General features: G+C 35.7%; 1 protein-coding gene across 4 annotated transcripts in view; it reads right to left on the bottom strand.

The window, feature by feature from the left end:
• The window catches only part of DCC (DCC netrin 1 receptor), a 1,140,843-nt gene that overhangs the window by 610,979 nt on the left and 503,519 nt on the right, over nt 1-26,345 (bottom strand). For all 4 annotated transcript variants that reach the window (XM_045458871.1, XM_045458872.1, XM_045458870.1 and 1 more), the window contains exon 3: nt 6,542-6,826. In XM_045458871.1, coding sequence (XP_045314827.1) covers nt 6,542-6,826 — 285 coding nt within the window. The remainder of the gene's footprint in view (nt 1-6,541; nt 6,827-26,345) is intronic.

Raw genomic sequence — 26,345 nt, 5'->3', positions numbered from 1 at the left:
TACATTTGTTAAAAGACCTGACCTGCAAAACTAATTCTAATATAGCATGACTATCCACTGGTTTCCATGCTCTGTTCAGCCCCTGTTCTCAAAGAGGGCAAGCCAAAGCTATTATGGTTGGGGGTAAAGGGGTGGAGCACATCATGATATGCAACTTGGTCATTTCACTGTATGGTCAGTGGTATACAATAGAAGTTATCTTATTTTCCTTTGGTGTGCTTTTTATGACAATATAAACCACCTCAAAACCATTGTTTTTTTAAATTAATTTAAAAGTAAGACAGTCTCATAGTTTATGAGATTGATTTTTGACCATTATTATTGTGTTTTAGCATGGCCTCATAGTTTTTAACAATTAGAGTTTGTCTAGAAAACTTGAACTTTTAAACACTGTGATTGCAATGGCAGAGTTGGAGATGAATGTGGAATGAAATAATAAATGAGAGTCTTGGTAGTGAGAAAATTTGGAAAGACTGCTCTAGACCAACCTCTTCTCTTAAAAGACAAGGAAATTAAGGATTTTATAAGATTCAGTGAATTGGTAATACCTAATAAAGATCAAATACCAGAAGTCTTATTTATCTTCTAACTCATTCCTAAGCCAGTGCCTCTTGCAATATTTTATATAGTAAACAAAATAATGATGACAGAAAGCTGGGGTGAAAATAATGTAGCAATGTATTACTAAAGAAACAGTTGAAGTATAGTCTGCCTTTTAATAGACATGAAAAGCAAATGCAGAAACAGATGATACTATGGATAAAGAGCATTAAGTATGTGTAATTAACTACCACCAAACAAATGAACACTTAGATATCCAGAATCTAAATCAGGTAATTTACAATCAGATAAATAATATTGACATGAGAACCAAACTGCTTAAGACTGAAATTTCTAAAATGCCAAAGTAATTACAATAGTTAATAAGGACTTAGCAATTGCAGGCATTGTATTTGGCCTCTTAAGTTAAAACCTCATAACCACTCTAATAAATAAGTAACATTACTCTCTACATTTTGCAAAATAAACAAAGATTTAGATAAATAACCTGTGCTAAATTGCACCACTAGTAAGTGATAGGACTGAGATTAGTACTTAGTCTGGTGTCATACTCTATGCTTTTAGCAATTTATTATAATAATATTTCAATTGATCGATAGTAACTCAATATGAAATAGATCGTGGTAATCCACATGCTGACTCCTTCATGCAATCTGAATTAAATCTGATTTACTATTTAGGAAACATGGTTCAAATACAATATAGTCATATTTCATTCTTTTCTAAGTACATGTAAGAGAGAAGCAGAAAAATCCATTTTATCCAACTTAGATCTATGAAAGGCGAATAGCATTCTGTTTATAGCACAGCATAAGAAATAGTTTTATTCAAAACTAACCTAAATAAAAAGGCAGACTATGGGAAAATCCTTTAGTGCAATGAAAAACATTAAGTATGGTACAAAAATACCAGGTTATAAGTTAATTCGATTTGCTCTTCGCTTTCTTATTCCTACTTTTCTGTGAGTGTGTTTATATCATGATACATATTACTGAAAAACCTTCAAGGATGCCAACCATGAGTAAAGTGAATAGAATCAAGTCTAAATTTCTAGACACGGGATTCAATGTTCTGCATAAAAGAAGTTCAACTTCTCATTCCAGATTTATCATCTGCTATCATTCTACAAATGGTTATCATCTGAATATCTAGAAAAGGAATAATCTCTACAAACAGTCTGCAAATTTTCCACCTAAAATTGACTTATCCCTTGTCTGTGCTGATTTGGAACTAGATATGTTTACCTGAATTTACAGTTCTTTCCCTTATGTTAGTAATATGGTTACATGAATTAACTGTCTGGCTCAATGGTAAATTTAAAAAACAAAGATGGGGCGCCTGGGTGGCTCAGTCGGTTAAGCGTCCGACTTCGGCTCATGTCATGATCTCGCGGTTCGTGAGTTCAAGCCCCGCGCCAGGCTCTGTGCTGACAGCTCAGAGCCTGGAGCCTGCTTCGGATTCTGTGTCTCCCTCTCTCTCTGCCCCTCCCCCACTCATGCTCTGTCTCTCTCTCTCTCTGTCTCTGTCAAAAATAAATAAACATTAAAAAAATTTTTAAAAAAACAAAGAATGTGTCTTCTTTGTTTTATCTTATAGACTATTATTCTGGGAAATTATAAAAACTAATGGTAGCAAAATGTAATTAATTTTGAAATATAAGCAATATTCAGTCAAACCAAAAAGTTTTATGTATCCATCAGTAATAGATTCTTGGTGATAAACACAGTTCTGAAACTATTTTGTTTTAAAACTATATATACATATTTTTTTTCTTTAAATAATATGAATTTTGAAACGGTTTTTGTTAAAATGCATTTCAATGAAAATAAATATTAGAGAGAAAAATCATTCCAAATATACTTTAGTCCAATGTATTCCATTAAAAGCCAATGCTTCTAATTGTATAGATATTTAGAGTTCAGGTCTTTCCAAGACCCAGAGTCATTTAATTGCAGCTAAACGAATGAACAATAGATTGGATTACCAATTGATCAATTCAATTAGGCCATTAAGAAAACTGAAATAAGAGCTCCAATGTATGGGCCAGTTATTTCACTCAACCTAGTACCCAAAGCAGATTTATAATTCAGCAATTCAATCTACTGCTTGGCACTCAGATGTCATGAGAACTAAATAAACTGAACCTGACAATCCCAGTGGCCCCTCAATACCTCATACATTCTCCATCACGAAATGCTTTAAACCATCGCAACCTTATTCAGTACTGTATTATCAGTATTTCAAAACAAAACCCCTTTACAACAATTTAATACTAATTTACTCTGTTACATTACTCTGTTAAAAATGTACAAGTCCTCACAAGCAAGAATTCAATTTCTGCCTTAAAACATTAGTCAACACATTAGTTACCAATTTCCCTAACTTTGAATGAAATAAGTAATTATTCATTTAATCTGGAAAGTGTAAAATGTTATGGGGAAATCTCATTTAAAAGTTTATAATTTTTCTTGAACACAATAGCACCAATTCCATCCCCAATCTCACAGAAAAGTGTGACTATCTAGATTTTGCTGAGCCCAGATTTTACTGAGTCCATTCTCTCCCTCATAATCGGTATGTTTCTAAGACCTCACCTTAATTAAGATCTCCTCTCTCATCTTCATTTCTCAATCCTGCCTGATTGCCTTTTAGTAGCCACTGTTGGTCAATTCTCTCCAGGTTAATGCCCCACATTCTACCTTAACTTCATTCTTCCAGTTTATCTTCCTTACTTCCAGTGTGTCCCCTCCAACACATCTGTGCCCTATGACCCAGTTAAAACAACTAAGTGCAGGTCCCCTGAAAAGCTATTATATCTCCTTTCTTTATGCTGTGCTGATGCTGTACTTTTGTCCTGGTGTACACTTCTTTGCTCTTCATAACTGGCACCTGGTGTTTCTCTCTATGTAAGGGAATACCACTGTTACGTCCTTCACAGCACAATCCACTTTCATTGTCTATTTTCCCCACTACACTATTGCTGTCTTAGGGCACAGTCTCCCAAGTTTGTATTCCTAGCAACCAGCATCATGGCAGGTCTATAAAATTCACTGGAGAGTTTGTTGAATAAGGTACTTATTTAGTTAGTTAGTAAATAAACTGAAATTGCTCGTTGAAAGGCAACATTTCAAAACAACTCTTTGATTCTTAAAATCTGAATTTAATAGAACTCAGTTAACTTGGTGATATCGGGCATCTGATATATAAAAGGGGTGACTTTTATTTTATATAAACTTGAATAAGAACATCAAATTATATATGAATTAGTACTAGATAACTTTCTACACACATTAGTGTTTATGTTTAAAGCTAATCCAAAAACAAATAACTTCATCAGTCAAGATGGTACTTAAATGACCATGAAGAATATATTATTTTAATTTTTTTTTAACGTTTTTATTTATTATTTTTGGGACAGAGAGAGACAGAGCATGAACAGGGGAGGGGCAGAGAGAGAGGGAGACACACAGAATCGGAAACAGGCTCCAGGCTCTGAGCCATCAGCCCAGAGCCCGACGCGGGGCTGGAACTCACGGACCGCGAGATCGTGACCTGGCTGAAGTCGGACGCTTAACCGACTGCGCCACCCAGGCGCCCCAGAATATATTATTTTAAAGAGTGGTGACCATTCAGAAACCACTTTAATGCTTCTAAGTCATGTTAATACTTTGATGGTTTTCTATTTTAATTGACTCCATCTTACCTGATTAAATAAGCATTAGAAGAGAGAGTGGGTCATCTATGTATCTAATTTATTACTTCCTCAGATTGGTACTTATAGAAAACAGAAATTCATTCAGAAGGGATTAGCATGATTTTAAAAATGAGAAAACCATAAGCGGCAATTAAAAGAGGCTGGGATTGACCATTCATTCATTCATTCATTCATTCTCTCATTCAATTTTGCACTCACAGTGGATTTGTGTATTTGACCTCTAAAGCAACTTGCAAACTCAGGGATAAGTGAAACAAACATATGCTCCTTCAGCAGAGCCTTTATGCGGTCAATAGCATGAGAGACAGGCTTAACCAAGTATGACAACAGTGTGTGTGTGTGTGTGTGTGTGTGTATTATCTCAGGTCATAAATCCTTTTGGAAGCTTATATTTGAAATGATAGAACTCGGAGAAAATTTCTCTTTGTATGTAATGATTTAAAAAAATACAATTTCCATTCACATAAAAAATGCCCACACACCTCCAAAGTATACCAACATATTCTTGATTTTCACCAAATTAACAAGATGAAATTTGGCTTTAAATAAATCTCCATGGATTAGAATGCAAATGTGTTTTACAAGGTGAATAAATAAATGTAAAGGGTGATCTGATGCTTATGTCTCTGTGTCTTTCAAAACTTTCCACTTCAGATTTAATATTTAATTAGTCCAACTTTATCCCTTAATACCACTGGAAAACAGACTTTTCACTCACATTAAGATCGCCTAACACAGTCTTGCCAATTTTCTGTGTGACTTACCTAGGCTTCCCATCTGATTGACTTAGATGCATTATTAAGGACATATGAATATAAATATTTAAAATTTTTGTGTATCTAATGGATGCCTAAATAAATGCATGTATGTGTTGGGAATAAATGCTACATTAGCATCTGTCACTGACTAGCAGATGAAAGGAAACAGTGGTGCTGATGGTTATTGACATGTATAAGTCAGTATCCCTGTGACTGATGGAGGAGAGAATACACAAAAGAATTAGAAGAGGTTTCAGAGATGTCCTTATCGTAGTACCTAGATATGTTCAAATTGCCAGTTTGCTTTTGAAGTGGACTTAGGAATATTACCCTCTCTGTAGCTGAAGGACTTGTGATAACTGCACACAGCATGTGGAGACAAAAGCCAACATCAGTGCTTTGATAGGAAGCCTGTCACAATTACTCAAGTGTGTGTCTTCTTTGTGATTCTCACAAGTAAGTCTCTGTAAACCCTATAGTGCGATTAAATGGGAAAGTAGATACTACATAGATAGAAGATAGTAGCAGTTATTGGAAGAGAGAGATGTTAGAAAATATCCAGTCTAACCTCTGGTTATGTAGGAGAAGAAAAGGAGCCCAAAGTCTTAGATGTGCCAGATAAGAGAAAGGAAGATAAGAGGTAGAGAAAAACAACTTCCTTTATCATAATATCAGTCACACTTTATTGTAATGACTTACATGTCCATATTCATCCAGCACTCTAATAAGCAAGACTCTGTGTCAGTCTTAATCATTGCCATATCTCTGTACTTAGTCCAATGTTTCTCAGAAATGAGTATATGAATTGACGAGCAAATGAATGTTCAGTATTAACCTGGGGAAGGTTCTTAACCTTGCTGAACCTCACTCTCATCCTCTGAAAATGGGGATAATAATAACTACCTCTTAGAATGTTATCACAGGAAAATAAAATAATACATTAAAAGTGCTTAGCAGTGGTGTTACCTGGGCGACTCAGGCAGTTAAGGACCCAACTCTTGATTTTGGCTCAGGTCATGATCTCAGGGTTCAAGGGGTGAAATCCACGTTGGACACTGCGCTCACAGCTCAGAGCCTGGAACCTACTTCAGATTCTCTCTCTCTCTCTCTCTCTCTCTCTGCCCCTCCCCTATTTGTGCACATTCATTCATTCATTCATTCTCTCTCACTCTCAAAAATAAATAAACTTTAAAAAATGCTTAGCAGTGAACTTTATGCAAAGATTTGTATATTAATAGGATGAGTGAATACATACAAAAATGAAGCCAAATATAAGGAAAATACCTGTTTCTCCACAAACTTCAACTACAACACTGGGAAGAATAAGGAATGCTTTTGGCATACCCTCATCTAATGACTCACTTAGAAAGAAAGAAAGGAATATGAAACAAAACTCCCGAACAGTACAGAACTTAAAAAATAATTACAAAGTATTCGTTAAAGGGAAAATCGTTGTTCAAACTACTTCAAAGAATATAAATCTGCTCTTTATTGAGCACAGCAGTACCTGACAAAATCCTGACTTCTGCTTCGTTTCCTGTTCTTGAGCTGGCTGGATTCCGGGCTAAGCATCGATAGATTCCAGTGTCCCCAGGTTGAAGTCTGCTGATCTGCAAGGCTCCAGAGGGCAACACCACCACTCGGGAATCACCTGGGATGGGGATCAGGTCTTGTTGGTTTTTTTGCCAATGTATTGTTGGCATAGGCTCCCCAATAACCTCACACTTGAGTAGCACTGTGTCTCCCATAAAGGCCGTGACAGATTCTGTCTGCGATAGGAACCTCAGTGGTCCTAGGGGAAAAACAAAGAAGGAAGGACAAATCTTTCAGATAAGGTACAAGAACCACTAATAAAAATAATCACATCTGTACTCTTTGTAGAAAATTGTATTTTATATTTTGTCCAATTTCATCTCCTTTGCTCTTTATATTTTATGCATCTGACATTACAATAGTTTCTGTGGCTAAAAAATTGATAAAGATATTGCCATTAATCTCTAGAAGCTTACTATTTTGTATTATTCATTCATAAAACAGTCTTGTAAAATAAACACAGCAGGCAAGGTCATCTTAACTTTAGACATGAGGGAACTGAGGTTCAGAGACATAAAATTCCACAATTCTGCAAATAAGACCTGGTTCTTTTGAATCCTGGTCCTTTGTGCTTCCTAGTACATAGCTTTGGACAAAGGACTATGAAGTTATGGGGATTCATGAAGGACTGGCCGTCCTGCTTAGCCTAGAGGAATTTCAAGAAACATGGGGGACATTAACCACCAATTGCAGTAACAGAAAACACTCTCATAGGAGTTGACTGCTTAAGGTAAATGATCATCAGTATTTTCAAGTTATGGTTGTGTTATACTGAGAAAATGAATTAGACTAGTTTGTGTTTCTAGCTTGGCTGGGCCACCTACTCTGTATGAGTTCTTTGGTAACTTCTTTCATTTCTTATGGGCTATAATATGGGATGAGAGCCAACTCAACTCACACAACCACTGTGATGTCCATATGCAATAACAGGTGAAAAAGATGCAATCATATGGATGATTAAGCAAATGTAGGGGAAAAAAGAAATGACGAAAGTAAAATTAATTAATCATTACTGAGCATGAACACAGTGAAAGGAGCCTCCTCCATCATGATGTACATGAGAAGGTAGAAAATATTTTGATTCTGCCCTCTTGAATCCCCTTCTTGTGAACAGATGGATATTTATGACCACAGTGCTTTGACCACGAAAACTTTTAAAAAATGATTACAAACACATTTGAATGAATTATGCCATTTCTGATAAAACATTGGAGATTTTATTTTACAGTTAATTTCATTAAATAATTTTAAATTCTTTGACTCATTTTTCATTCATTACAGTTATATTCTAATATTTTTATTTTCATTTTAATCTTACTGGAATTGTTTTCATTGTGTGTGTATTTCAAAAAAAAAATTTAACTCATTCATCATTTACCTCAAGTTTTTCTGATCATATTTTATGTTACCATGTTTTTTTTTAATTTTATAGATTTGTTTTAACCAAGTCAAAATTTTCTAGGTCCAGGTCCAAATTTTAACAATAAATTTTCCATCAATATGTAGTCAGTAGCCAATTCTACTTGTGCTCAGTTTGAACTATTAGTTTTATTTTTTGGTCTATTAATTCTCACAAACTAACTTTCCCTACAATATGATAAAATTTTTGTTTCAGTCAAAAGGGGAAAGGCAAGAATGACTTACTTAAAACATCATAATTTAATATGGGAACAATCAGAAAGGTTGTAGAGAAGTCGCCTTCCCTAGGTAAAGTGGAATTTCATATTTCTTTCAGGGATTAGAATATTTGAATTGCCAGATAACTGAATCTATGAAATAGGAAATTACATCAATATTGCATGTGGAATAGGTAGAAGCTGCCAAAGATGGTTTATCACTCATTATATCTCCACTCACATTAACAGGCCTGCAGATCTATAGAGGCAATATTAAGTTTGTTGTTTAGTAAGAATGATTAACCCTAGACCATACAGAACCATTCATACTTGTGGAAATATTAATTTATCAGTCAAAATGTATCCCACGCATAAGGTACTAAAATTACTCATCTGGATCCCCAGTTAGGGCTCTGAAATCTGGATGCCTGGATGTGGTTATCTCAACACTACAAATATGTCTACAGGGGGTGCCAGCTGCATGCATAATTCTATTTTTATTTAGTATTCAGAATTAATCTAGAACTATGCTGGATTAACTGCTGAGTAAAGAGACCAAAAGGATTCTGCTAACTTGTGTCCTGGCTAAAGAAATTGTTCAAAGTCCAATTTCTATACTCCTTGTAGTGTAGTGTCTAGAGTCTATTCAAAAGACGTACATTAATCTATAACCAATTGGCTAAAATGTAGATTTAAAGCATGTAATTAAACAGAGAATGGCTTGTATACACTACACAAGGCAAAAATGCAATGAATAGTTAGCCAGATGTTGTGAGGTTTTTTTTTTTTTAATTTAATCATTTTCTTCTTGGCCTCTACTTCTAGTATTTTGTTTTGTAGTTAAGGAAATACGGTTGGGAATAATTTATCTACACATACAAATTATATGATTTATGCAACACAGGTAAGAATAAAGTATTTTGAATAAGTTGATAAAAATATCTGGATACCTATGTATATTCAACTATATGGTCTTGTATAAGTTATATACATTAGATAAAATTCACAATACTTATTTTACATCTAAATGTCTGTGGTGATCCAAAAACCCATTTACTAAATTCTCAAGTATGGAATAAAATATTAAATTAAAGGGCATAAGCATACCTTAGGGATATTGTGGGTTCAATTCTAGAACACCATAATAAAGTGAATATTGCAATAAAGTAAATAAAATGAACTTTTTGTTTTGCTGGCTCATATAAAAGCTATGTTTACACTATACTGTAATCTATTAAGTGTGCAATAGTATTATGTAAGATGCTTTAATTGAAAAGTACTTTATTGATAAAAAAAAATGCTAAGCATCATCTGGGCTTTCACCAAGTTGAAATCTTTTTCCAGTAGGAGGGTCTTGCCTTGATGTTGATGGATGCTGACTGATCAAGGTGGTGGCTGCCGAAAGCTGGGGTGGCCGTGGCAATTTCTTAAAATAAAACAACAATGAAGTTTGTTGCATTGATCAATTGTTAGTTTCACAAACAATTTCTCTGTAGCATGTGACGCTGTTTGATAGCATTTTACCCAGAGTAGAACTTCTTTCAAAATTGGAGTCTGCCCTCTCAAATTTTGCTGCTGCTTTTTCAACTAAGTTTATGTAATATCTCAAATCCTTGATTTTCATTTCAACAATCTTCATAGCAGTGAAGACCAGGAGTAGAATGCATCTCAAGAAACTACTTTCTTTGCTCATCCATAAGAAGCAACTCCTCATCTGTTGAGTTTTACATCAGATTGAAGCAATTCAGTCATATCTTCTGGCTCCACTTCCAAATCTTGTCCTCTTGCTATTTCCATCAACATCTGCAGTTACTTCCTCCACTAAAGTCTTGAACCCCTCCAAGTCATACATTAGGGTTGGAATCAACTTCTTCCAAACTCCTATTAATGTTGGTATTTTGACTTCTCCCCATGAATCATAAATGTGCTTAGTGGCATCTAGAATGGTGAATCTCTTGTAGAAGAGATTGACTCTGCCCTATTGTATCAGAGGAGTCACGATCTATGGCAGATTTGGCCTTACAAAATGTATTTCTTAAATAATAAGACTGGGAGGTCAAAATTACTTTTGATCCATGAGTTGCAGAATGGATGCTGTGCTAGCAGGCATGAAAACATTAATCATGTTGTGCATCTCCACCAGGGCTGTTAGGTGACCAAGTGTATTGTCAAAGGGTAGTAATATTTTGAAAGGAATTTTTTTTTCTGTGCAGAATGTCTCAACAGTAGGCTTAAAATATTTAGTAAACCATGTTGCAAACAGATATGCTGTCATCTAGGCTTTGTTGTTGCATTTACAGAGCATAGGCAAACTAGATTTAGCATGATTCTTAAGAGCCCTATGATTTTCAGAATGGCAAATGAGCACTGGCTTCAACTTAAAGTCACCAGTTACAATAGCCCCTAACAAGAAAGTTAGCCTGTCCTTTGAAGCTTTGACTTCCCCTCTCTAGCCATGGAAGTCCTAGATGGCATCTTCTTTCAATAGAAGGTTTTTTTTTTTGTCTACATTGAAAATCTGTTGTCTGTTGTAGCCACCTTCATTAATTATCTTAGCTAGACCTTTTGGATAACTTGCTGCAGCTTCTGTATCATCATTTGCCGTTTCTCCTTGCATTTTGATATCATAAGAAAGGATTCTTTCCTTAAACTTCATCAACCAACCACTGCTAGCTCCAAACATTCCTTCTGCAGCTTCTTCACCTCTCTCAGTCTTCACAGAATTGAAGAGACTTAGGGTCTTGCTCTGGATTAGGCTTTGACTGAAGAGAATGTTGTGGCTGGTTTGACCTTCTATCCAACTGCTAAAACTTTCTCCCTGTTGGCAGTCAGGCTGTTTCACTTTCTTATCATTTGTGTATTAACTAAAGAAGTACTTTCAATTTCCTTTAAGAACTTTTCCTCTACATTCACAATCTGGCTGATTGTTTGGGGCAAGAAGCCTTGCTTTTGGCCTGTCTTAGATTTTGATATACCTAACTTACTAAACTTAGTAACTTCTAGCTTTGGTTTTAAAATGAGACATGAATGACTTTCCCTTTAACTTCAACACTTAGAGGCCACTAGAGGGTTATTCATCATCTAATTTCAATATCTTTGTGTCTCAGGGAAAAGGGAGGCCCAAGGAGAGGGAGAGGATGTGGGAATGGCCTGATGGTGCAGCAGTCAGAACACACAGAATATTTATAGATCAATGTTTGATGAGCGTGGTTCATGGCACCCCAAAATAATTACAATAGTAACATCAAAGATCACTGATCACAGATAAGCATAACAAATATAACGATAACGAAAAAAGTTTGTAACATTGTAAAATTACCAAAATGTGACACAGAGACACAAAGTGAACATATGCTTTTGGGAAAATAGGGCCAAAAGACATGGGTGACACAGGATTGCCACAAACCTTCAATTTGTAAAAAAAAAAAATATACAGTATCTATAAAGCCCAATAAAGCAAATTGCAATAAAACAAGGTATGCCTGTACTCAAATTTATACTCAACAACCGGTTCCTTTATGTAAACTTCAACTAGCTGGAAGAATCATACACAGGACATAAAAGTGTATGTTAATATAATTAGACTTAATGAAATTGGCTAATATTCCACATGTTTTTTCAGTATGCACTCTATGATGATTTCAGATTTTAATAAACGAGGTCAGAATCGCATCCTATTTAAAATTTAATGATGTAATAATGTTTGAAACTTTCAAATAGTTGATTATTTGACACAGTGAGAAATTATAAACCTAATTTGTAGCTTTTTCTTTTTGTCTCTGCAAAGCAAACCCAGCACATCAAAAAGCAATTGTAAGTTTACAAGGCTCTCTATGGCTTAAACTAATGCTCCCAATATTGCACTGAATTCCAGCACTCACATCTCTTGGTGCTGTAACAACCCAGCAACAGTATTAAGAGAAGAAGTTATAGGCTATCACCTCAGTACTATATTTTCAAGGCATGAGTATGAGCACGTAGTAATGAACATTAAACTCACTGTAACTCGTAAGAATGAAATACAGTATTTTTGGAAGAGCCATTTAATGCTCTAAGGCAATACAAATGATTCCCATGTTTCATTCATAGAGAGATACAAGTATAATTTTAACTACATTCTCATGAAAAATAGCTACCTGATCCACAAGAGCCTTTTTTGGAAAAAAAAAAAAAGTTTGGCTCAGACACATCTGATCCACTGTAATCAAAGCACAAGTGGTCTTCTTACCTCTACTCTTTTCTTGTCTTAATACATTCCAAACATAGTAAAAGGTCAGTGTTCCTACATCACCAAAGTTTTTGCTTTACTTAAGAAACTCCAATCTCCCCCAAATTTTCCAGTATATTCTTATACCCCAAAAGCTGGTACCCAAGAATATAGCACAAGGCACCTTTCGGGCTCAACTTCCACAACTCCTATAAAACAATTCTTGATCTGTTGAACTGGTCTACTCCCTAAGCCTGGCTTCCTTTTAATTGTTTTTCTCATATCTCCTCTAAAAAACAAAACCAAAACCAAACCAAAACAAAACAAAACAAAACAAAACAAAACAAAAACCTCTATCCTTACATCTACCTATCAAAATTGTGGTTTTCTTTTTTTTTTTCAATATATGAAATTTATTGTCAAATTGGTTTCCATACAACACCCAGTGCTCATCCCAAAAGGTGCCCTACTCAATACCCATCACCCACCCTCCCCTCCCTCCCACCCCCCATCAACCCTCAGTTTGTTCTCAGTTTTTGAGAGTCTCTTATGCTTTGGCTCTCTCCCACTCTAACCTCTTTTTTTTTTCCTTCCCCTCCCCCATGGGTTTCTGTTAAGTTTCTCAGCATCCACGTAAGAGTGAAACCATATGGTATCTGTCTTTCTCTGTATGGCTTATTTCACTTAGCATCACACTCTCCAGTTCCATCCACGTTGCTACAAAGGGCCATATTTCGTTCTTTCTCATTGCCACGTAGTACTCCATTGTGTATATAAACCAAAATTGTGGTTTTCTTAAGGTACTGATTCAAGGAGCACCTGGGTGGCTCATTTGGCTAAGCATCCAACTCTTGGTTTCAGCTCAAGTCACAATTTCATGGATCATGAGACTGAGCCCCCCTTTGGGCTCTGCACTATTGGCATAGTTGGAGCATGGTTGGGACTCTCTCTCTCTCTCTTTCTCTCTCTCTCTGCCCTTCCTCTACTCATCCGAGTGCACTCTCTGTCTTTCTAAATAAATAAATAAATAAATATTTAAAAAGTTAAAAAGCACTGACTAAAAAAATTTCCTTTTCTCTAGTCTTGCTTACGGGAAATCATCTCACAAATCTTTGGAATTTTTACAGCACTGATAACTTACAGACAATATGACAATATCAGTTGTACCAATAAAAGCCCAAAAAGTGTTTACATATTTGTATATGTGAGGGTTTTCTTTGAGGGAGGGTATTTTATTTTACATCTCCAGAGTATGTCAAATATCTACAAAATACACAAATATTTTTTGAGGTTCTATGTGACTCTAAATGTTTAAAAAGAGCATTGCAGACATCCAGATGTTGATAACTGCATTTGAGTGTTGGTTCTACCACAATCTAACATACTCAGTGGCAGTCTGGGATGGTAAAGAACACACATGGGTGCCAGATTACCTAGGGTCACTTCTATGCTTCACCATTTAACCAGCTCACCATTTAACCCGACTTCAGACAAGGTGTCAGCGTTACCATTTGCACTATCATAAATCACCTTACCTAATCCTCACAATAGCCCTATAACTGTGTCCCTACTTTACAGACAGAAGTAGAATAGGAGCAAAACTCATTTAAATGTTTACATTATGTACATTAATTTTTAGTACTGAATTATTATACTTCTTAACACACCTTATTTTCCCAACCCATGGTAATGTCTCAAGGGGAGTTTCTTCTATAGATCAGTACCCCTGCACTCCTCAACCCCCAAAGAGCCACGTAGTGCTGGGTAAACTCTGTTGTTTAGTAAGTACATTCTACCCTGGGTTGAATTCTCAGAGACCAACTTTGGCCTGAAATACTACACTATTACAAATAGCATATACAAACTTTTTTCAAAAAAACAAACGTATTTTTGGTACTTTCATGGAAGGCTTCCACTGTTAGCCTTGGTTCTGGGAAAGGCCGTTTCCAAGAATGAATTGCACTCAAGCTTTCAGCCTTCCTACTTAGTCTGGCCCAGGATGCTTCAGCAGTTTTAAATCATCTAGCCACCCCTGGACTCGCTGTAAGTGTTCCCTACCAGTGAACTTGCGGGTTCACATAATATCTGTACCTATGTGCATTAACAAAGGCCACCACTTATTCCGGAGGGATTCATTTGGGAACTATTAAAAGGAGAGAACATACTGCTTTGAATTTGGAAAAGTCAGACACGTATGGGAGCTTCATTTTATCCCCTGTCCTAGAAATGAGAAATACAGCACTTATAATTCAAATTTTATCAGTTCCTAATAGTCAGCAAAAGTGGCTGGGCTTCAGTATCAGAAATTTTACTGATGTCAACTACCCTAATTATAGTTGTACAGTAAGCCTTAAGTGTTGTTAGCAAGAGATACACAACCACTATGCAAGAACCGTGGTGAGATGGATTTCACCCTGTTTATTGTGGTTTTTGTACAAGATCCTTCAGTTTTCCTTTAGTCCGAATTTTAACACTAAAAGGATTCATTAGGGGTTCACTTATATATGTTACTTTGTAATGTTGCTCAAGGCCTTTAAACAGCCATAACTGCAATTCTTTTCTAAAATGTTTACTACCTACCCATGCAAGGAGTGAAGGTTTTACTCTTTTAAGCCCTTCAGTAACACAGCACTTGAATACCTGGGATTTAACAATGCCAGTTCAGTACCAGAATTCTCAGTTCCTTAGAGAGGCCTCCCCCAAGCCTAGATAGACCCAATCATCTCTAGATGACTTTTTTGCACCATTTACGTCAATTGTAATTAATTAACTATGGAATTGATGTAATAACCATCTTCCCGGCTAATCCATAAATTCCACAAAAGCAGGGCTAGGTCTATTATATTGTGCACTCTGAGCACTTAGCACAGTGCATGGCATATGGTTGTCCATCAAATATTTCTGAAAGAAAGATGCATTATCCACAAAATAATTTGTTTAGGCAAATATAGGGCCTAACCATTGGGAAGTCTAGGAAGGACATCAATGGCTAGGGAGGCATAAAGAGAAGGAGAAAGTGTCTCTTCAGTGGGCATGATAAAGAGGAAAGTCTTATAAACATACATGAAGCCAAACCATAAAGGCTTTCATTTGAAAAGGGATTATGTTTGGGCAGCGGCAGGGGGCGGGTGGAGAGAAAAGAAGCTATGCCCAGTTCATCCATGAACATTTTTACCTAGCCTCATAAGTTTAAACTGTAGACCGATCATATACGTTTTAAATGAGATTTCCCCATCCTTCCCTCCAAATCAGTGTCCTTGGGAACAACGTTATCAGTGGTCCCCGGGCCAGCCCCTACCCAGCTGGGACAGCCTGGGCTATGGCTGCCGCCATCAATCAGATTCCAGCCAATACCTATTTCCTCAGGAGCTAGGCACACCAGGAACTGCTGGCTGTCACTGAGGCAGTAGAAATGTTAATAGCAAAAGCAGCAAACATTTTTCATTTAGGCTTTTCCTTTGTGATGCTAAAAAAATGAGGTAAAATATCACCATGGCAATGAATGAAAAGCTGCTAAATCTGCAGGGACATCAAAAGTGTTAGGCTCCCAGAATTAAAATAATGAGAACAATAGTCTCTCTGGACCCTTCCACCCATGCATACACACACCACACAGACTAGGAGAAATCTTTCCATCGGATCCAGTCAGAAAGTTTGAATATCTTAGACATGCACTTTCATTCACTGAATTCTAAACTACTTTGGTTTTTAAGCAGAAGTAGAAATAAAGCATTTCACAGTCCAGGTTTATGCCAAGACTCTCTGCCTCTAGGGAGGCCTCCCTCCACCCGCACACCCCTAGACTGGGCCTATTCCTTTTTAAAAATTCTAATCTGAAAATGGCACATTCTTCTGATTTGCCCTCTAGCCTCTTTGGCAGACTATCAGAATCCCCATCTCCTCCTATGGAAGGTCTAATTATTAAGTAATTAAAATTCATTTAATAAAAAGAGACTTATCAATTGGGGGACAGACTTTGGGGTTGGAAACATGCCTCGCTTTTAAATATTCAGCAATGTGGTGATATTCTACACCTGCCAGAGAGCTGCTATAAATGCTTTGTTTGCTCCAAATTAAAGCCTCAAGGCTGTGTCCCTTCAAAGCCAGGACCTTGTTTGCCCTAGTTTAATTCGTAAATTAGCTGAGGGGAAGAAAATAGAGGTAATCCAAAGAGAAGTTCTCTAAATTTGGTCCTTCTGAGAAGCCCAAAGACCTAGAAAGGATTCTTAGAATTTGTTAAAAGCATATTTCTCCTGGTATGTCCCTCTGAGAGCTATCATTTTCCTTCCTCATTTTTGTCCCAGATTTTTGTTTCAGCTTCATTTTCATTGGCAACGTTACAGACTTCTAGGTAGTTGGCTAAAGAGCAGTTGGATACATGTGGCATTGCAACACAAACCTAGTGAATATGTCTGGTGAGTGCCAGTCATACTCACCCAGTGTGTGATCTTATAAGAAATATCCATGTGGCTAACTAGTTGAACCTCAGAAGGTTGTTACAGAAGAAATATGAAAGGAAAAGGAAAATCATATAGGTGAATTACACAGTTTATCTGTCCAGGTCTGCAAGATTAGCACACAATAAACTCATCCTCTAGGTAAAAAACAGTTAAGGAGAAATGTCATAAAGTGAGTGTTTCTCAGAATCAGCTTTGAGGTCTGTCCACCATAAATGCTCTGAAGGATTGGTACTCTCCCTATCCTTGAAGACTAATTACACATAAGGCTTGGAAATAGATGGTCATTTGGGGTGTCCTGCAATCAAGAGCCAGTTTGAATGATGATCTATGATAATCTCACCAAGAGGCCCTGCTGGACTCTTGGCCTTCAAATCCATGGAGTATTTTAGGATTCTCCAAACCATGCTTCCTATTAACATCCCTAGGGCCTCTGGTAGCCTACATGGTGCCTTTATAAGAACTGGGAAAGTATGATTTTTGAAGGAATTATGTTTAAAAATGTATTCCATAGGATCAGCCAACAATCCAGAGCTGGATTTCAGCTCCACACCCCAACTTTTCTCTAGAGACTGTTCTCAGCTATGAATTACACCATGTACCATCCGCCCTGCTCTTCCTGATCTCATTATCAGCAATCAACACATGTATGATTCAGCCCCTATATTTCTTTTGTTAACTTCAGGGTCAACAGCGGTAGATTTGGGAAGCATTTGTCTAGGTAGCATTTAATAGCTTTTCTTTCATCCACCTGAGTTATTATATAATATCTATTTCTCAGTACAAGGTTAAATAATGAAGAAAGCTTTACCACCTTTCCTCAAACTTGCATGTTATTGTCTTCTTGGATATAGATCCTTCATAAAATCTAATCAAATTATATTGAATATCAATGTCATTATTCCACATGAAGATTAGAAATAATCCATTTTTATAGAAAGAGCTATAGAGCAACCCCTGTATAGTAGTGGCTACTTTTCCTCTTAGCTGTACTGTCATATCTTTGATGACTGAAACTGGTCTTTTATACAGTATATATATATATACACACATATATATATATATACATACAATTATATACATACAATTATATACAATATATATATATACATACAATTATATACATATATATGTATATATACATATATGTATAGTATATGTATATATGTATATATATACAATTATGCATTTATATGTATATACATTTACATGTATATACAATTATATACTATATATATACATACAATTATATACGTATGTATGTATATATATACATACATATGTATATATATGTATATATACATACAATTATATACAATATATATACATACAATATATATATGCATATTATATATACATATTATATATGTATATTATGTATATTGTATATATACATATATATGTGTGTATATATATATATAAATATTATAGCACTTTAATCCATTAATCTTGTAAAGATTTCAAAATGACAACTAACAATCCTTCTGAGAGTATGAATTACCTTTGAAAAGTAATATGGTTTTGTGCATCATAACAATTTAATCCAAGAACTCTGCTTCTAGGAATCTATCCATAAATATATGAAGGAAAAAGTTAGTTATGTAAAATGATTCAGTATATCATTATTTAAATGGTGAAGGATAGAAAATGGGCTAATTGTACAACCAATAATTGCTTAAGCAAATTATTGAGTATCCACTGTTCTTAAAATTATACAACCATGTAAAACTATATTAATACACATTTTTAAAGGTGAGAGAAAATTATTTTTTTTCCTAAAATAAGCATATCTTAAATATATAAAACGAAGTTTTGCTAATGATTCTAATGCTCTCCTCAGTGTATTATATTCAATTGCAAGCTACTATTCAAAAACATATTTCATGAAGAAATGTTTCCCTCCACAGGCATTGACAATAACTTTATTTTCATTCTCTACTTTGTAGATAAAATTCTTATTATAAAACCTGAGATTGGTTTATAATCAATAGTGAAAAATGAATAATTTTACAGAATTCAGGCTTAGGCTTCCCATCAAGCTTAAATCTCATTATGCATGGTTAATGAACGGTTACAACATTCATGAAAGTCGATTATGAATGTGGCTGATATTCGTTGTAACTACTTATAAATTGTACTTACCTGAAAGTAGGCAAATCATTCAAATAACAAAAAAAGCTCTAAAAGTTGTATAGTTTGTTTCATATCATGTCATTGTCATCATCCTTTTCTCTACTTTATCTAGATTCCCCTGATAACCCTGCCATGAACCCCTTCTACCACTGATTATATCACCTTATGGAGATTTCCAAATTATTCATTCATGCAGTCAATGTGATGACTAATTTTATATATGAACTTGGCTGGGCCACGGGATGCCGGCGTATTTGGTTAAAAAATATTCTGGGTGTATATCTGAGGATGTTCCTTGGGATGGGTTAACACTTAAATTGGTAGACTGAGTAAAACAGATTGGCCTCCCCAATGTGAATTGGCCTCAACCAATCCATTGAAGCCCTAGATAGAACAAAAAGGTAGAGTAAGAGAGAATTCACTCTCTGCCTGTCTTCAAGCTGAACATTAGTCTCCTCATGCCTTCAAACTGAGACTCAGACTGGAACTTACTCCATCTGCTCTTTTGGTTCTCAGATTTTTGGACTCAAACTCAACTTACACCATTTGCTCTCCACGGTCTCTAGCTTGCCAAGTGTGGGTTCCAGGACTTCTTAGCCTCCTTAATCACATGAGTCAATCCTTTACAATAAGGAAACAGATAATCCTTGAAGAACATGGGGGTTAGGGGCACCAACTCCCTGCATAATCAAAACTTCATTTATAACTTTTGACTCCCCCAAAACATAATTACTAGTAACCTACTGTTGACCAGAAAACTTACTGATAACGTAAACAGTTAATGAACATATATTTTATATCTTATACGTATTATATACCATAGTCTTAAAATCAAGTAAGGTGTAGAAAAGAAGATGTTACCAAGATAATTATAAGGAAGAGAAAATACATTTACAGTACTGCACTTCATTTATATATAAAAAAAACAATCTGTGCATAAATGGATCCACAGAGTTCAAACTTACGATGTTCAAAAGTCATATATTCTACTGGTTCTGTTTCTCTGGAATACTCAGACTAATATAATCTGTTCACATTCACTGGACACCTAATGTGTAGCAGGCATCATCCTACTTGCCTAAAGCATAAAATGATGAAATGAACATTAATACTAGCTTTTTCCTCAAACATCTCATAATCTGGTAAGGAGAGCAAATACATAAGAACAATCAATACTATATAAGTACACTGCACTGTGGAAGCAGAGATGAAGTAAGTCTTAGTAATGCCTGTTAGAAAAGGAATACTAAGAAAAGAGATCCAGAAATGGTGGAATATGAGCTGGGTCTTGAATAATGAATGACTTTTCAACAGGTACCCAAGATCCAAAAGGACATTCTCAGCAGAGAAACAATATGGGGGAAAACAAAACAAAACAAAACAAAACAAAACAAAACACAGTGAATCTGAAGACGACAATATTTTTTAGAGATGGTAAGTAATTCAGTAAATAATGGAAAAGCGCTAACGCATCTCTCTAACTGGTTTTTTCTAACGTATAGAAGAGACTAGTATTAAAGACAGCTTCTTTAATTTTATCATAGGTCATGTGTATTTGACTACAAAAGTACTATAAGCTCCATGAGAGCAGAATCAGTAACTCCTATGTCTTGGTATTACTCCCCTGGTACACAGTGGCACTCAATAAATATTGATTTATCTTCATATTAATGAACAAAAAATAACAGTGGTGTTATATTAACACGTTATGTTATATAATAAATTATACTATTTTATATTTATGTTAACATACAGTCACTCCTCTGGATTATGGAAATTTAGAGAAGTAGGAGATTCACATTCAGCATACCGCATGAGTGAAACATGACAAAGCCCGAGTAAGAGTGAATAAGTAGAAAAGCTTAGTAAAAGATTATCTTATCAGTTTCAAAGGTTATTGAAACAAGAGTCTATCTGGTTATGAGTGTTTCAAACTTTCAATTGAGCATATTATACAGGGGATTAAATAACCTTTTACTTGTCAATCTAGTAACTCACTTACTGTTGTTAGTACCAGTAGCATTTACAGAGTGCATACTAGATACTATATTAGTCATAGTAATATAAAATAGAGCCTTCGCATGGCTGTAAAGGGCCCTATGGAAGTTCCCTGACAATCTAGTTTTACTTGCTTGCTTGGACTTGGTAGGACCACCTTCCTCTCAGTAAAAATGATTTTTTTTCCTGTCAAAAATATGCAGCTGAGTCCTATATTCAGAACTTGTAGACACAGACCAAAAAAAGGAGAAACCAAAATGAAATAAGTTTTCAATTCAAATAGGCAGCAGAGAGAGTAATGTTGCTTGATACCTTTATTTCAGTACATAACTGATTAAAATTAACTTGATAATAGCTAAGATTCACATCAAATATATCAAAATGATTCCTTTTTTTCCTCTCATAATTTAATAACTTTGTTTTTCCTCTCCACAAAATCTATCAGTAACATGAGAATCAAGAAAACCCAGCAAAAATAATAATTTAGATTAAAGGCTTCTGATAAATTTATGTAATTTTTATTTTGATTTGGAAGTACCTCCTGGGAGAAAATTGGAGCTAATGAAATACCTGTGCATGCCAGACATTTGCACAATGAAAATATAAAGCCAAAGTATTTCAGCTTAACTGCTGAATTTGTGTGAATTTCTACCTTCTCTACTGAGACCCTGAGCAAATAAAAACTTTTTAAAGAACAATCAAATTTTTGGTGGCTTAGCCCAGAGTAACCAAATATATATGATACAATGAGTCATTCAAAAGGGAAAAAAAATGGAATATTTGACACCTACATTCATAGTTTGGGATATATCTCAGACTCATCTAAATCAAAGTCCACTACAAGTGTCTGAAATAATCATTTATTCAGACTTAACTGTTTTGCACTTATTCCCAAGTAATCACTTGGCTGTGAGAGAATTTAAGTAAATGAGAGAATGTTAAATCATCCTTCCTGAAAATCTTTCAGTTGTGGACTCATTCTCCTGGCCCCACATGTGTCATATTACTTGGACTAAGGAGTAAGATGAAAAAAGGGGCATGCATGAGTAGTCACAGGCACATTTTCCTCCTGATTCTAAGGGGACCAGAAGTGGGGTCCAGGTGTATGTGGTAGGAAGTAAAATGTTCCTTCAGAATAGCTTTAAGCCTCGGACGCCTGGGCACCTTAGTCGGTTAAGTGACCGACCGACTCTTGACTTCAGCCCAGGTCATGATCTCACTATACGTGAATTCAAGTCCCGCATCTGGCTTTGCACTGACAATACAAAGCCTGCGTGGGATTCTCTCTCTCCCTCTCTCTCTGCCCTTCCCCTGATCTCTTTCTCTCTCTCAAAAATAAATAAATGTTAAAAAAAAAAGAATAGCTTTAAGCCTCAAGTATTAGCATACTTGCACAACTTTTATAGAATCAGCAATGATACTACTACTTCTAAGTTTGTTTATTGATCTTGCCAGATCTTAGAAACTATGAATGTAAAAAGAAGCATTAAAGTACTAAAAATATTTGTAAAAAAACCAAACCAAAACCAAAACAACAACAAAAACATGGCTCTTTAATAGAGCATGATTTTGAAGAATGCTAGGCAAGAAGGAGCCTAGCAAAAGATTAGACCGGAGATGTAGGCAGGGGTAGATAATTCAGCTGTCTTATACCATCTCAGTAAGTTTGGACTTTATTTCAACGACATTCAGAAATTATTAAGAGATTCTGAACAAGGAAAATGCATGATTAGATATACATTTTTTTGAAGATCATTCTGGCTGTTCAGAGAATATTTGTAGGTGTAGGGTATTAGAGAAGGAAAAAAGTAGAATCTGGAATCTTAGATAGAAATGTAATAGTAGGGGCATCTGGGTGGCTCAGTTGGTTAAGCACCCAATTCTTGATTTCAGCTCAGGTCATGATTGCCCAGATCATGGAATCCAGCCCCACCCAGGTTCTGCATTGACAGTGTGAAGCCCACTTGGGATTCTCTCTCTCCCTCTCTCTCTGCCACTCTCCAGTTCATGCTCTCTCTCAAAACAAACAAACATTAAAAAAAAAGAGAAAAGAAAAGAAATGCAACAGTCATCTACGTGAAAGAAAATACGGCTTGTGTTGGGAAAGGCAGAGCCCAGCATGCAGTCTCTTGACCCCACCAGGCTACATGAAAATGGGCCTAGGACCTTGAACACTTCCTTACCAAGAGATAAAGAGCCCATACAATTTGTGCTGAGTTTATAGCCTAGAATGAGAATAGTTTTCCCTTTTTCAGGCACAAGGAATACTCCTTTGTTCTGCTTAAGTGTGTATGTAAGTGGCCTTCAGACACACTCGCAGCTCTGAATATCTAAAACTCCACAGACAAGGGATTAGCTTGCTGTGCAAGAGGGGTGTGAGTAGGCCAACTTCCCTGCATCAGCTGCCAGGGGACCCACAAGCCACGGGGTCTGACACCCAGGACTGGAGCTGAAATCGGTGTCTTCTCTATGTGACCACAGCATTGTTCTAACCACTGGTTGACCGTGTTGTGATTTCCTTGGCAACTCTGATACCAAGATGCAGTAGGCAGAGTATCTGGAGTCCTCCCCTGGGATTGATGACCAGTGCACAGTGTTCTGCTCCACAGCTTGGGCAAATGAGGTAGCAGTGGGAATGGAGAAAAAGAAAGAGCAGGTATATTTTGAGTCATGATTAAAAGGACCTGTTGAAGCCGGAGTGTGGTTTATAAGGGAAAGGGATAAGTCAAAATGAGCTCAGGTCTCATAAAATATTTAGGTTGCGATGGGAGGAATTTTGCTTGGGTTAAAGTGAGTCAACTGTGGTGGTTTGGAAGAAAGTAACAACAGCAACAAAAAGATACTTGAATAAGGGATGCTGTACTAAAAACTGAACTAAAGTAAGAGATAAGCTCAGTTACTGAACATAAATCTTGGAATCTCAAGAATGAAAAATCTAGAAAATGTGATCATCAAAGTTCCTTGCATTTATAAATTTATATAACTTTGTGATTTTATATTTAAACAATCTAATATCTAGTCAGACCTTACATTCATGCACCAACATTTAACAGAATTAATCTAATAGACACACTAGACAGTGTTAAACATTAAAGATACAGAGGCAAAATAAGACATTTCTCATCATTGTCCAAATGGAGCTGCCAATCTAGTAACAGACGCAACACTCATGGTGTTTACCATGAATGTTTACCATGAATAGTCATAATAGAGGGCCTAAAAATAAGTTTGGAGATTTATGGTTGAGAGGAGACAATAAAATTTGTCCAAAGTTATAAAAAGTGACCAACTCAAGTTAATTTGAACTATAATAACAAGTAAACTATCTTATAATTTATTGAGCCTTTTCATTAATTTAGATCACTTACCCTAATTTATTTTGACCTTGTAGACAGAACTCTTGTTCTTACTGGCTATCTAAAATACCACTATCTTAAAGTCATACAGCTTTCAACAGAAAGAAGATCAAAAGTATAAGTTTAAAACCGCTGGATTTATCCTAAATGTTGCCAAGTTCTTTCAGTTCACTTTGAATTTTACTTTGTTTTGCCTGGGTGGCTCAGTCGGTTAAGTGAATTTTACTTTGTTTGAAGTAAACTCATTTTATGTATTTTACTCTGCCCTTGGCCTCAGCATTTGAGAATGTGAGACAGTCTTTAGAGTGATTTACAGATACTCCTACATCAGAATGGTGTCTAAGACACATATTGACATTTTACAGTAATCTCCATTTGTCCCTTCCAGAAATATGCTATTGAACTGAGTCTTAGATCTGGAGCTATCTAGGAAGATGCCATGAAGTCCATCAATCTGATGTCATCATCTGATGACTGATGTGTGAGGTACATCTTTAAGACAATGTTTCACCTGTAAATTTACCAAGGATTAACCTGATAAAACTTAAATTGGGGGAATCTCAGAGCATAGGTTATTTCCAAAATTTCTTATCAGATATGTACACAGGGTATATATTTTTCTTGGGTTTATGAGATCATTTACTCTCATTTTAAGTCTGATCATATTGGCGAATGATTATTTTTGTTTTGTCCATTTAGGTGAAGAGCCATCAATTATCTTTATCTCCTATAACTTTCCTTTAATAACCATATGTTATATTCTAAATGGTCTTCCCACTGAGCTCCTGAATATGGCTTTGTACTTTCGATCTACCTCCTCAGTTTTGTCACTCTCTGCTCTCCCCCTTCTTGTCTTATTTCTTTACATTTTTACACCTCATGAGGGCTGAGCCTTGGCTGTATTTGTTTATTGTTGTATTCTCAGTGTCTGGTACTTAGGCACCCAAATATTTGCTGAATGTTCAAGTAAAATATCTGAACCTAACTCAACTTTCTACATCCAAAACAAAACCATTTTTCCCTTTTCTCTTCTGATACCTCATTGATTTATTCTCAGTGGCACTCATTTCAACTACTTATGGGTATTGTTATTATATTTTTATGCATCCCTTTTTTTTAACTTTTTTTAATCTTTATTTATTTTTGTGAAAGAGAGAAAGAACATGCAAGCAGGGGAGGAGCAGAGAGAGAGGGAGACACAAAATCCGAAGCAGGCTCCAGGCTCTGGGCTGGCAGCACAGAGCCCGATGTGGGGCTCGAACCCATGAAACACGAGTTCATGACTTGAGCTGAAGTCAGATGCTCAACTGACTGAGCCATCGAAGCACCCCTATGCATTTCTTCTTATATCCAATTAAATTTTAGATTGCTCAAGAATAGATATATTGCACTATTTTTTGTGAACATTCATGGCACAGTGTGTTACATACTGAAGACACTGAATAGTACTCTCCTTTTAAGTCTGATCATATTAAGAAATGATTATTTTTGTTTTTCCCATTTAGGTAAAGAGCCATCAATTAAGGAAATTCTAAAACAGCTGGCTTCAAAAAATAATAAAATAAAATAAAATAAAATAAAATAAAATAAAATAAAATGTAAGCTTCAGTTGATTCATTTCATCTTAAAGTTATGATGACTGGTCCTTTTCATTGCTGTGTATTTTAGTGGTGACTTCCATTTATGGGAAATTCTTATTATTATAGTGTAGAATTTATAACTTGTAATAATTTAGACCCTAAAGAATTATATTATCTACCTACCTACCTACCTACCTACCTACCTATTTATCTATAAAACCTAAAAGAATTGGGTTATCTTTGAAAGAGCTATCAAGAAAAAGTTATGTGAGCAAATTAATTGTGTACACCAGATTTATAGTAATGTCTACCCTTTTTTAAAGTAACCATTCCTGATTCAGAAATGTAGAAATTGGTTATGCATTTCTAAC

The sequence above is a fragment of the Leopardus geoffroyi genome, chromosome D3 (genome assembly GCF_018350155.1).
Source record: "Leopardus geoffroyi isolate Oge1 chromosome D3, O.geoffroyi_Oge1_pat1.0, whole genome shotgun sequence".
Classification (NCBI taxonomy): domain Eukaryota; kingdom Metazoa; phylum Chordata; class Mammalia; order Carnivora; family Felidae; genus Leopardus; species Leopardus geoffroyi.
Note: the sequence above shows the minus strand (reverse complement) of the source record. Positions and strands in the feature narration are given on the sequence as shown.